The sequence below is a fragment of the Oreochromis aureus genome, linkage group 7 (assembly GCF_013358895.1).
Source record: "Oreochromis aureus strain Israel breed Guangdong linkage group 7, ZZ_aureus, whole genome shotgun sequence".
In the NCBI taxonomy this organism is placed as follows: domain Eukaryota; kingdom Metazoa; phylum Chordata; class Actinopteri; order Cichliformes; family Cichlidae; genus Oreochromis; species Oreochromis aureus.
In genome coordinates this window covers 49966635-49978979 of record NC_052948.1, presented here as the reverse complement: position 1 = coordinate 49978979, position 12345 = coordinate 49966635, and the positions used below count along the sequence as shown (strand labels likewise).

Genomic DNA, 12345 nt, shown 5'->3' with positions numbered 1-12345 from the left:
ATAAAATTTCGCGTGGCCTTTCTGGAAACCACGATTCAAAGAATATAGTTAAAGCTTCGTTTTAAATGACGATCACATTATTTCTGATGTATAATGAAAAATCTGTTCTCCTTCGACCTGCTTAAAAAAACTGAGCCGGGTCATTAAGCGGTGCCATTTTGGATCATACCAACTGGAAATACCACATTAAGGAATTAAAAATAATAACTAATTATATTTTTCAGATTAAATAAAATATTGACATTTTTAAGTGTTTTATTTTAATATGGCTTAATTCCCAGGGCGGAAATTGTTTTGTTTTTTTTTATTTAAAACCTTGCTTTATTATTACCAATAACATCCCCTTTGATTTCATTGCCATGGTACAGCCTGTGGTAGATATGGCGCTGGGCAGACTTTGTAAATGTTGTCGGTCGTTATTATATGAGCCCTCTAAAGGAGTTTTTTACGGTGTTTTACAGCTAGGCTGGATTGAAGGCTGCATAGGAGGTAAGACAAACAAAAGTCGCCAACAAATGTTGTCACTCTTTAAAAGGTAGTATGAAAACTGCGTGGTTTGCATAGCGGGGGCAGCTAGCACCTTGTAAAGCAAGCACACGTGAATTAAAGCAAGGTACAGCTGCTAATGGGGATACTGAACTTGAAATAAAGTCCACCAGAATTTGGACTTAAAAGCTTAACTGTTGCCACTGTTGTTCTCTTTGGCTATGTGAGTATTGTGCAAGTTATTCTATGCAAGGCTACCTTATCACAGGGACTCGTAAGGGCTTTCTTCTCGTATAGTTGTTATTTTTGCCCGTATATAATTGCCATGTAGTGGTAACTGATTATGGATTCAACCACGCATTTTAACCACCCTACAGCTAAAAGGCATCTGTTGTCGGAAGATGTTATCAAGCTACAAGACTTCCAGCAAAGGAAGCTGGCAGTGGCTCACCATGTCAGTGGATCGGAAGGTGAAGTAGTTATTCTTGTCACTGGCACAGCTCTGCAAATTTATGTCGTATAAAACTTACTTTTTGTGTAAACCTAACTTTACAGGGAATTATATTAACCTATTCAGTCAGAAGCTGCAAAGGAATGAGCTGATATTGCGGGATGAGTTGAAGCTTCTCCTTCACCTGTGCCAGTCAGCAGATGACATGCAGATAGCCAGAGATGCCATCTACAGGTAAGCGTGCAGCATTCACTTACAGGGATTTTTGTTAATGACCAAAAAACAACCCAGCCAAACCTCACTCACCCATTGCTGGCTTGCTCTCATAAGGTATCACACAGAGAATCGTAACTTGTTGTATGGAGACTTCAAATTTGGTCCTCTCTTCATGAGACTGTGCTATGAGTTGGGTCTGGAGAGCATGGCTTTTGCTACAATCACGGATAAGGTGAACTGTACAACATCCAGACTTCAGTTTTACAACAATAACTAGACTGGGCATATACTTTAGTGTTTGACTAATAACATTTTATTTTGTCCTGTCTGAACAGAGCATGAAAGGATTTTTCCACGACACCACCTCCTTTAATATAGCGATAGACATGTTGTTCATGAAAGGCTCCTTTGAAAGTAAGTGACAGGTTAACTCTCCTGTGGTTTTTTTTGGGGGAGGGTTTCTCCCACAGTGATTATGATATTTATATAATAATGCAAACTTTTAACTATTGCAGATGCTTTGGAGGTTCTAAGAACCATGAGGAGCCAAGGCATACCATTCAACAAAGACACTCTCACATTAGCAGCTGGTACCTGCTATAAGCTGGTAATGTTTCAGATATTTTAATCTTTTATTTTCATTTAACATTACAACCTTATTTATTCTTATATTTGGACTGATGCCCTGTTTTTGTGTTGGTCAGAATACGGCAGAGACCTACCGGATCTGCATCGCACTCATAGAAGAGGAACAGACCAGAGGGCAGTTCATCCCGAGGCATACTTACTGCTTCGCTGTAGCACTAGCACTTCGAAGAGTGAGTTTTACATTCAGTACCTCTTATGCATGAAGAGAGATGTAGCACATATTTAAAGCATCATTTATTTTATTTTCTGTGTGTGTTTTCCAGGGTGACCTAGAAAAGGCTCAGTCATTATTTTCACAAATTATGAGCACCGACAGCAGATTATGCCAAAATTTTAAGGTAAAGGTGCAGCATGTAAAATGTAATGTGCATTACTTCTTGCATTAGTTCTTCCTGTCATTCTGTGTAATTTGTTTGTTCTTTAGGTACTAATATTAACAATGTCTGGCGCGTTGGCAGAGGCTGTTTCTATACTTTCTGCAGCCATGTTGCCAGAAAGTCCATCTTTTGTAAAAAAGCCAGAGTTTTCTCAGGAGGTGGTAAGTGAAACACAGCTACAGCTACTTAAAACTAGCACAGCTGCCAGGAGATTGGTTAGGGTTACATAACTGTTGTTAGTGTAAATGTTTATGTACAAGATGAGTGGTGCATTTAAAGTTCTACACTTTTTTTTTTTTTTTTTTTTTTTTTTTTTTTTCTGCGATAAACATTGGAAAAATCTATTCCAAAGGAATTTTGATGTATCCTTGTGCTGTTATTATTAATCTGAGCTACTCTGAGGAAATGTTACTCACATTGTTGATTCAAGCTTCAGAGAAAAATCATCTGCCCGAGAGTTGACTTGGTGTCATCCCTTTCAGGTGGATTTGCTACGTTTGCGGAGTCAAGGCAGGCCACACATGATAAAAATGGAGCAGGTAGTGACTCAACTTGAAAGAGACGGTCAGGTGACTCAGCAGACGCTCGATGACATGCTGTGCCGCACGCCCACAGGGAAGAGGAAACCAGCGCCAATAGGACTGGAGAGGAGAACTAGCCGGAGAACTCTAAAGCCTCTACAGTCCACTTTACTGTCAGAGTGAGGCCAGAGTGGGCCATTTAAACACTCGGACATTTCCCAGAGTTGACTTTGATGCTATAAAAGCACTCATATGATATTTAAGGGCCCTGAACAGCAGCCTATTAAAACGTGCTTGTCCTCGCCAATGCAGATACAACAGCCCATAGCATTGCACCTAAAGAAGCAAAATTGCCAAGAGGAAAGTTTATTTTTCTACTACATCAGCATCATTGACAGAGCCTGTGCAATCTTCAATAAAGAACACTTTAATATTTTATGTTAAATGTGTTTAAAATAAATTCACAGTACCTGTGCAAACTCTCAGACTAATGAATTATTATGTGAAGGCACAAAGCAACACTGTTGTGAAAAGGTAGGTTGCCATCTTTAATGCTGAGTCATATGCATTAACTATCGTTAGCTACCAAGAAATCAGAAACGGGGACAGGTTTATTTGTAAGGCTCGTTTGGAGGTCATAAGTGGGTTTTTTGTTTTGTTTTGTTTGTTGGGGGAGAAGTGTGTTATGTGTATGCATGAGTGATCAAAGACAGATTTATTAAAAATCTAAAGTCTTGGGCTGTTTCTGGAATCAAATGATTTTGCTTTCTCATACTTTCTGAAGAGGACACTTGCAATTGTAAAGTCAAACACTGGGTATGTTGTGAGTTTTTCCCGTAGTCAACACTAGATGTTTCCCACATCTTTAGTGTGGTTTAAAGGTTTAGTAGTGTCTCTTGGATTTCTATTTGAATGAAAAAAAGTGGGCCAGACCCGTGAGTCTAAAGACATTTAATTACACATTTAAAAATCCCTGAGATATCTTATGAGAAAAAGAAATTCAATGTTAATGGTACATCTCAGTGTTTCTACATGGCCTGTACTATAAAGAATGAAAGAAATGTGTTACAGAAACATTTATGTTTAAAAAAAAAAAAAATTCTATTTAGTAGATATTGAAAAAGAAATTGAAAAAGAGCTTTTCTGTAATTTAAATATGTAATTTAGCGTAGTATGAATGGTAATGCGAGAGGTCTTAAATGGTACTAAACAGCTGGTCTTGAGTGTACACTCTCAGCACCTAATGCCACACCTTAAAAATAACAGATTACTTTAGTAGAAAATTATTAAAATGCCAACAGATGGATGTGAAATGCTAGTATTTCTACTGTAACAAGCATACATAAAGTACAAATGCCAACCAAACCCGCCCGTAGGAATTCGCCCGGATGTAAACAAACCGTGACGTACATCGGAACCTTCCCACAATGCACCGCTTACGTCTATTGAACACGTAATAAGGCGAAAGACTGAGCTGCTAAATTAACGTGAACATAGCGGGTGGACAGTAAGGAAACAGCAGAAAGAGAGCGTGTTTGTTTATTCGTTTATGTGACTGATTTTGAAGTTGAAGCCATATGAGGCGGTGCGGCGACATCCTCGCCTAGCGGCCGCTGGTGGCGGTGCTTTTTAGCGTTAGCTTGCCGGTTCGCTGGGACTGCCTGTGTAGAAGCTCCTCGTAACATCGGGCAGCTGACCCCAACTGGAGCAGACAAAGGAAAGAAAATAATCTATTCTAAAAAAGACGTATAAACTGAAAAAGATATAAAACTATTCGAAGGGACCGCGAGGTCGGAGTAAGATAGTTAGGAATTAGTTTGCTGGGTATTGTTACATTAATTTATATTTTCATATTTGGGTGTTGGGTGGTCTGATATTTGTAAATACTGGCTTTGGTTAGCTTTAGCGGACGTAGCTAGAAAAACACAATGAGTACCGAAGAGACGGCAGCGCCTACAAAATCCGCTCCGGATGATGATGGAATGACATGGTGGTACAGATGGCTCTGCAAAATAGCTGGGGTTTTGGGAGGAATATGTAAGTAGTTGTCAAAGTCTTATGTCACTTCTCGAGTAAATAACGTTACGTCCACAGAAACCCAAATCCTGCCATGACCACACGCTTAGCTTTAGTTAATACCACAGACTGTGCACTAGGACCACTGCTGCTGCTGTGTGCCAGGTCACGACATTTACTTATTTTGTGTGACAGCTATGTGAATAATCTTTACGCCGTAATTGATACTGTGTGTGTGACCTCCTCAGTATGCAGATGAGGGGCAGCTGCAGAGTGACATGGCATGGCATTTTCATAACGAAAAATCTGTTTTAGATTGTGAATATGCCGCAATTTAACTGCACAGCCACTAAACGAAAGCTTTGTCACTGCTTTGTCCCCCTCGCTGCAGCAGCAGCCGCTCCTGGGCACCGCCTGTTTGTTTTTTGTTTTTTCATGCCACAGCAGCTTGTTCTGCCAAAACGAACCGCAATGTACACGCACATACTCAGGTATTCCCCTCAGGAGTTTCATGTGAGGCTTTTTATTTATTTATTTATTCAAATGTAACTGCTGGAGCTGCAGTTTTTGCAGTATCCCTGCAGCCAACCTTCCTCTCCCTGTATCCATCTCTCCTTCACAGTGACACCAGAGTCACAGTGGCTGTATCACATTAACAGCTCCATATTCAGTGGCTTCTGTATTATTAAGGAAGCTGGATGGTCTGAAGGTGCAGTGGATGAGTTTCAGCATGAAGCTGCTCTGTGGTGTTGTTTGGTTTAGTTACCACAGTGGTGAAAACTGCAAGACTTGAATACTCACGACACCACCCTAAAAATACAACTCTGTGCAGACATGAATTGGTATTCTGAACTCAAGGGTTTTTACGATTTTGTGCAAGATGTTTTTTTACATTTCAAAAATATCTTTAACTGGAATGTGTTTGTTTATGATTAATTGATACAGCAAATGCTAATAAAATATACATAAACTTTTAGGATGGAAGTAAATTACAATTTAAGTTTTCTAAAATTATCTAAAACAAAATTTTACAGCTTTATCATTTTTATTTGTAACATTAACTATTGGCAAATAACCTTTTGGATTTCTGTTTTGGGGGGTTTCTTGTTTTGTTTTTTTGCCAGCTCTTTTTTCCCCGTTTCTGCAAAATCCAATCCTCAATACTATTTAATACTTAATACAATATTTACCATCAGATTTAGAAGCAGTGAGATTTTTTTTCAGATATATCATTGTTTTTAATAGCTGTGGAGTTCACATGTGAAATGAAGTTATGGAAGTAATTTCAATGTAGTGGATACATACAAGCACACACAGCAGACTGAAGATATTAATAGCCAATATAATAATAGCCAACCCCAAAACTTTACCTGTTCTGTTCTACATGGATATCATGTATCTAGATAGCACTTCTTGTGTTTATAGTTGACTGCATTATATTAGTGTGAATCAAACTGGCAGTAATTTACACCATTAGTTTATTTTCTGTGTTAATTGCTTTATTTCACACACATCCGTGATGTGTGAGGTGCCAAGTTGGCTACATTAGAGCCTGCCAGAAATCCCCACATGTAGGAAGTAGACATGGCTTCTTTACACAGCTTTTGAACTCACCATCACCAGCCGTCTGTTTTCTACTGAGCTTTTGGTCTGTCTCATTTTTCTGCTGTACACATATTTAGTTTTTTACATACAATAGTGGACCTTCTGCTTCTTAGCAGTGGAAAATCTTCCTCACACTGTGTAGATGTTGTCTATCATAATCACTGTGGGAGAAATGCTGCGAGCAAAAGGATTGAAAGGTTTCAAACAAATGATAGCCAAAAAGAGGAACGCAGCCTCAGTTATGATGCAGTTATTATTAAAACACTCTGAAACTAATTCTCTTGTACATAAAAAAGGCAGTCTGCTTTGATTTTTGACCTGACTTCTGTCAAATTTGTTCTGTGTAATTAATCTCTGGGCCAGGCCTTGTTTCATAATCGCCCTTTCATCAAGATAGGCGTGCTGTATTTGAACAGCTTATTTGATTTTCGTTTATTTGTTTCAGAACAAACGCAGAGCACAGTTGTAGCGCTCATGAGAGCTCTTCTGTGTTTGTTGTCCTTTTGCATTCGTATGTTCCGTATTTTCCACGTCACTAAGCAGCTTACACATGACAACTTTCCCATTTTTCAACACAGAAGTGGCTGAACTGTATTAACAGCTTCAGCCGGATGTATGGGACGGATTATTTTCTCTATCATGATCTGCTGTCTGTGGTATCATAATAACAGCCCTTTGCTTTGTGTTTTGTCCTGTCCAAATCACGCAGCCTGTGCCATCTCAGGAGTGTGGAACTGTGTCACTGTGAACCCTCTAAACATTGCTGCTGGAGTGTGGATGGTGTAAGTCCCATTACTGTCGCACTTTTGTAATATTCACATGCCACACAGGTAGATAGTTTAAAGGACAGTTCAGAGGTGAAAAAGCAGTAACACAATACCAAATGACCTCTTTTCAGGCAACACTGTGTGTTGGTTATGTAGCACATTCAAAGACAATCAGAAAGTTGCCTTTTCTGGTCCAGTTTGTGTAAAGTAATGATTATAGACACCAAATGATGAGCCTTTCAGCGCACTATACATTGATATTGAGCAGAAGTCTCATATAGCCACCTAACCACACCTACTTCTTTAATAAAGGAGGTATGAAGAGTAACTTGGAGCATCTTGTGCCAAAGTGCCTTAATAATTCTTGATTTTAGGTATGATTTTTAAGTTGTAAGCAGATAAAGTGGTAACTATATCTCCAATCTAGTTAGCCGTCTCACAGTGAGAACTTGTTGTTTCCATGACAGTACAATACGCCCTTTCCAACTAGCTGCTGTTTTTAGTGAAAGGGAAGGGTAAAGAATGATCTCCTTGCCGTGCTTACGTATCCTCTCCTTCCTTCTCAAGGTTGAACGCCTTCGTGTTGTTCCTCTGTGAAGTCCCATTTTGTTGTCAGTTCATCGAGTTTGCTAATGCGGTCGCAGCTCGTGCAGACAAACTCAAACCCTGGCAGAAGGCCTTCTTCTATTGTGGGTGAGGATGATGTATGCCACTGGAGACAGAAATGAACTATATGGGGGAAAAATGTTTAAAAAAACCTTTGGAACTTGGGTTTTCTGATAGTTATGCACATAGCACATAATCTTGGAAATGTACTTAATCAGATTTACTGACATTGCCTATTCTCAGGATGGCTCTGTTTCCTGTATTCTTGAGTTTCTCCTTTACAACCTTGTTTGGGAACGCCATCGCCTTTGCTACAGGAGTTCTGTACGGCCTCGCTTCTTTAGGCAAAAAGTAAGAAAGACGATACAATGCATCTGAAAAATCTACACAGTACAGACTGTGCAATAATGTGTTTTTTGATATCTCACCCACATTATATCTCATTGAAACAGGCTCTCACATTAAGCACAGTGCGTGTCATTATAACAAGTTAACATGTTTTTTATCTCAAGTTTAAATGCTCTTAACAGATCTAATGTGATTTATGTGGTTTCTTTTGTTGTTGCTTATTCACGTAAAGTAACTTTTCACTTTTCAAGGTGAGCTGTCCATTAACCTTGCGGTTAACAGTGTCATCTATTCCTGTCATTCTTTCTTTCTTTTTTTCTGCCCCACACTTCCCTGAACTTAACATTTTATTATTACCATCATTCTCCCGCACCCCTGTCTTTCCTTTCCCTCCTCTTCCAGGGGAGATGCAGTGACTTACGCCAGACTGCAGCATCAGAAACAGGGGGACGAAGAGAGGATGACAGGAACGACAAACGGGGCTCCAGAGTGAGGCCTTTTCACCAGCTATTGTTTCTTTCCCTCCTCCTCTGTTCTTACACTTGGGATTTTTCTCCTGTCCTCTATCCATCCTACCTCTTTCTCCACACCCCTTTCTTTACTTAAATGTTACATTCTTGTTGCGCTCACCTGTACAACTGATTCAGCCTGTTATTTGGTACTTGCCCTATAAACGGGATTCATGATTGTGACCTGATCACTTATATTTAAAACTTAGTTTTTATGTTTTGTTGTGTTTTGCTGGTGTCAGTCATACACCCTTTATCTTTCTTTCTTTCTTTTTTAAATTGACATTGTTGTCGCCCATAAAGCCTTTCAGGAAATTTGATCAGAAATTAATGTGATTGTAAATTGTACATATTTGACTTCAGGTTATTCACTTTGACTTTAAGGCTGCAGTTCAGAGTTGTGTGTCAGAGGAATTTGCCTCTGTGCTTTCTTTGTGTGTGAGTGTGCCTCCCTGCTGTGGCACCGTGTCTCAATGCAATTTAACAACCGTGTGGCCAGAGTGGGTATACTTTTGTTTTGGCACAGCGTGGTACACAGGGTCAGCAGTACAACACATCAGCGGGTTTAAAAAAAAAAGTTATTACACTTTAATAATGCACAATGTCCCGAGGTAAAGAAGCGCATGTATCACGAACAGGAATTGTAGCAAACAGAGCTGCCCTCGCAGAGCTGGGAGAGTGGAATTATTGCCTGGAAGAACGTGACTCTTTTCTCAGCTGTCCTCAGATCAGGCTCGTCACATTTGGGATTCTCTTCAGCTGCAGGAGGCTACGTGTGCAGCTGCGAGGCACGATGTGCATCACACATGTGTCAGCTCACTCTTCGGTAATACTCAGAATCAGTTGGGGAGGGAAGCCTTCTCAAGTTGCGGATGAGCCACAGCTCATCTAGAGAGACACAGGTTTATTTTCTGTATCCTCTGAAGGCTGAGACTGAATCTACTAGAGAACTTCGAGCTATGTTTACTAACATGTTGCACCGGCGCAAACTGGGTTTGGCGTTAAAAACAAAAAAAATAACTCTGTCAATATTCACAATGACACTGCAGCGACAAGATTGCGTTTAAGAGGTGCAAACCTTTGCGACTGTCCCTGTTGCGTATGTATTTCTGGAAGTTTTCTTTCTCAACGCACAAAATACAAGGAGGAGAATATTTAAATCACACGATACACAGTTTACTGCTACCTGCGGCAATATTTAATGCAGAAAAAACACTAACCACGCTTATAGATACTCCCTGAGTATTACACTCATGCACTAATTTGCCCCACTTAGTAAGTCTGGACGATAAAAAGCGATTGCAGGGATAGGCGCTGTCACTCCAGAATGTATTATTGTATTTGAGTCATGAAATGTTAAGGACTGTGTATCGTCTTCTGATGATAATTAACATTCCTCTTTGGTTTGACTGAGTTAACGACATATGATTTGCGTATAATATTTTTGTATGTGGCTGTGTTTTGATTTCATGACCTTTTATCAACAACCTAGAAATTTCTAGACCAGGAATGTCAAAGTCATTTTACGTCATGGGCCACATGTGACCTGTTTTTATCTTAAGTGGGGTGGACCTGAAACTCCCTGTTCTGTCAGTGTAAAGACATTTTACTACACATTTAAAAATCCCTGAAATGCAGAAAAGTGCAGATTTTTCTACATGATCAAAAAATGTTGTTGTAGTATATGAAAGAAACGCATGAGCACAAATAAATGTGTGAAATTACAGAAAAAAAATGTTCTAGTAGCTCTGCTGTAATTACAAAACTGAAGGATTGTGCTGATTCTAATGTGGACGCACTGTAGAAAAAAAAATCTGCATTAAATAGTGAAAAAACACGATCTTTTCTGTGATTTAATTGTTTATCTATTACTTAATTACTTTAGGCTAGTATGGATGCCAATCAGGGAGGTCCTTATGTGTAGAAAAAGCTCTAAAGCTCATGAAAATGCAGTTAAGAGTCCAATATCAAAGCCATTCTGTGGGCCAGATTGGAGTCTTTGCCGGACTGATTCTGGCCCCTTAGCCTTATGTTTGACACCCTCGGTCTAGGCACTTAATCTCTGTCAACCAAAACCTTTTATAAATCTCTGGCCAGTGATTTCGGTAGCATAGCTTCTGAGCACACACAGGTCTAAACTGCAGCTTGACGTCATATTTGAGGGATATTTTTAACATTGGAGAATGTATCTGGTGCATCCAAAGATAGAGACCTTTTATCTTTATTTTTGTTTTGTGCTTTTTATACATTAACTTTTCAGTTGGCTGAAGCTCAGTTGAGGTATTTGTGTAGCTTTCACTTGAATGGCAAAACCTGCTTGTGCTGCTAACGTTCAAGAGACCAGTCGCCAACTTGTGGCACGTAGATTTTGTGAAACGTCATGAAACGAGGAGCAAAACTGTGCACTCATTCGGGAATCTTTGTGTAGCTGGGGGTTTTTTTTCCCACATTAGAATCCGTTAATAAGTATCTGCTGATTTCTTTGTGTCTGACATACTGCTCTCTTATGCTCTACCAAAACCCATCCACAGTTTAATGAAGGGAAGTGTCTTGATTCAGGGACTAATTGGTCTGTATCCCACACAGTCACCACAGCAATGGTTTCACTCAAATGAGGTATGCAGTGCTCACCAGTGTACCGTGTGTGTGGTTTGTTTTTGGGCCTTGCCATTGTTGTTCTAGCAGTAATAATGATGGAATAAGTGTTTACACATACCTCTTACAGCTGTTTCTACCTTAAGTCTTGACTGAGTGAATTATTCATACCATCACCATCAGCTCTCAGGTATCATAGTTAACAGTGCACAGCACACAAAACCAGCCTGTGCGTAGGTCATAGTCGAAGTCTGACTCTACGATTTTACTGTATCACCCGAGCCAACGGGAAAAGCATTTTGTCATGCAGTTAACACGCACACAAAACAGCCTTCACACACATCCAATCTAGTGATATGCTAAAGTCTAACACTATAAAAGCGCTCCACTACTGTTTTAACACTGCTTTCTCTGTCCACGGCCATCCACAACAAAACTAATTGCTGCAGATGTAGAGTGTATCTTGTGCTGTAAGGGATATGTGAATAATGTGTGTTGTGATGTGAATCCTGATCATGTTACAAATTAGTGAATAAAACAAAATTGCTACTACTGCGTGGTGTTGGCTTCTTCTGTACCTTTTTGTATCACTCTCAGGCTTGTATTTCTTCTATCATGATGATCAGGTCAAAGTTTACATTTTTATGTTAATGTCAGAGCCCATCTAACTTCTAACTGCAGTTATGTCCTCTGTCATTTCAAATGTTTCGTGTATAAGGACATAATAAAAAATAAACGGCTTTTTACCAAATCGTCTTATTAGGTACATACTGTACATGACATGCATTACTTACTTACTCAAAAATGACGGCCTAACATCTCCACTTTGGTCTCATCTGTCCAGAGGACTTCCAGAAATCTTGCAGTTTATTCAAATGCAGCTTTACAAACTTAAGTTGTGTTGCCATCTTCCTTTTTAAGAGAAGAGGCTTTCTCCTTCTTGTTTAGTTGCTTTCTACTTCTACTGTCAAATGTTTTCACATATAACATCCTAACTAAAGAGTTGGAGATGTAGCTCTTGGGTTTTTGTGGAGTAATGCACAGTTTGACCTTGGGGCAGTCATCCACTCGTGGGAAGATTGGAAACTGTGTTGAATGCTTTCCACTTGGATAATCTTTCTGACTGTAGAATGACACGCTACAAATTATTTCTAAATGACTGTATAACCCCACCCAGATTGACTGGCATCGACAAGATCT

General features: G+C 39.5%; 2 protein-coding genes across 2 annotated transcripts; both read left to right on the top strand.

Moving 5' to 3' along the window:
• Nucleotides 1-363: 363 nt before the first annotated feature.
• ptcd2 (pentatricopeptide repeat domain 2) lies at nucleotides 364-3435 on the top strand. The gene is made up of 10 exons (XM_031754702.2): nucleotides 364-489; nucleotides 864-956; nucleotides 1042-1171; nucleotides 1268-1385; nucleotides 1489-1567; nucleotides 1669-1760; nucleotides 1858-1971; nucleotides 2065-2139; nucleotides 2226-2339; nucleotides 2661-3435. Exons 1-10 carry the CDS (start codon nucleotides 381-383, stop codon nucleotides 2880-2882), a joined length of 1146 nt encoding a protein of 381 aa, XP_031610562.1. The 5' UTR covers nucleotides 364-380; the 3' UTR covers nucleotides 2883-3435.
• A 684-nt stretch (nucleotides 3436-4119) lies between these two features.
• Nucleotides 4120-11697, top strand: cacfd1 (calcium channel flower domain containing 1). The gene is made up of 5 exons (XM_031754541.2): nucleotides 4120-4736; nucleotides 7030-7102; nucleotides 7655-7780; nucleotides 7937-8044; nucleotides 8444-11697. The coding sequence occupies exons 1-5, from the start codon at nucleotides 4628-4630 to the stop codon at nucleotides 8532-8534; spliced, it is 507 nt and encodes a 168-aa protein (XP_031610401.1). The 5' UTR covers nucleotides 4120-4627; the 3' UTR covers nucleotides 8535-11697.
• The last annotated feature ends 648 nt before the right edge of the window (nucleotides 11698-12345 follow it).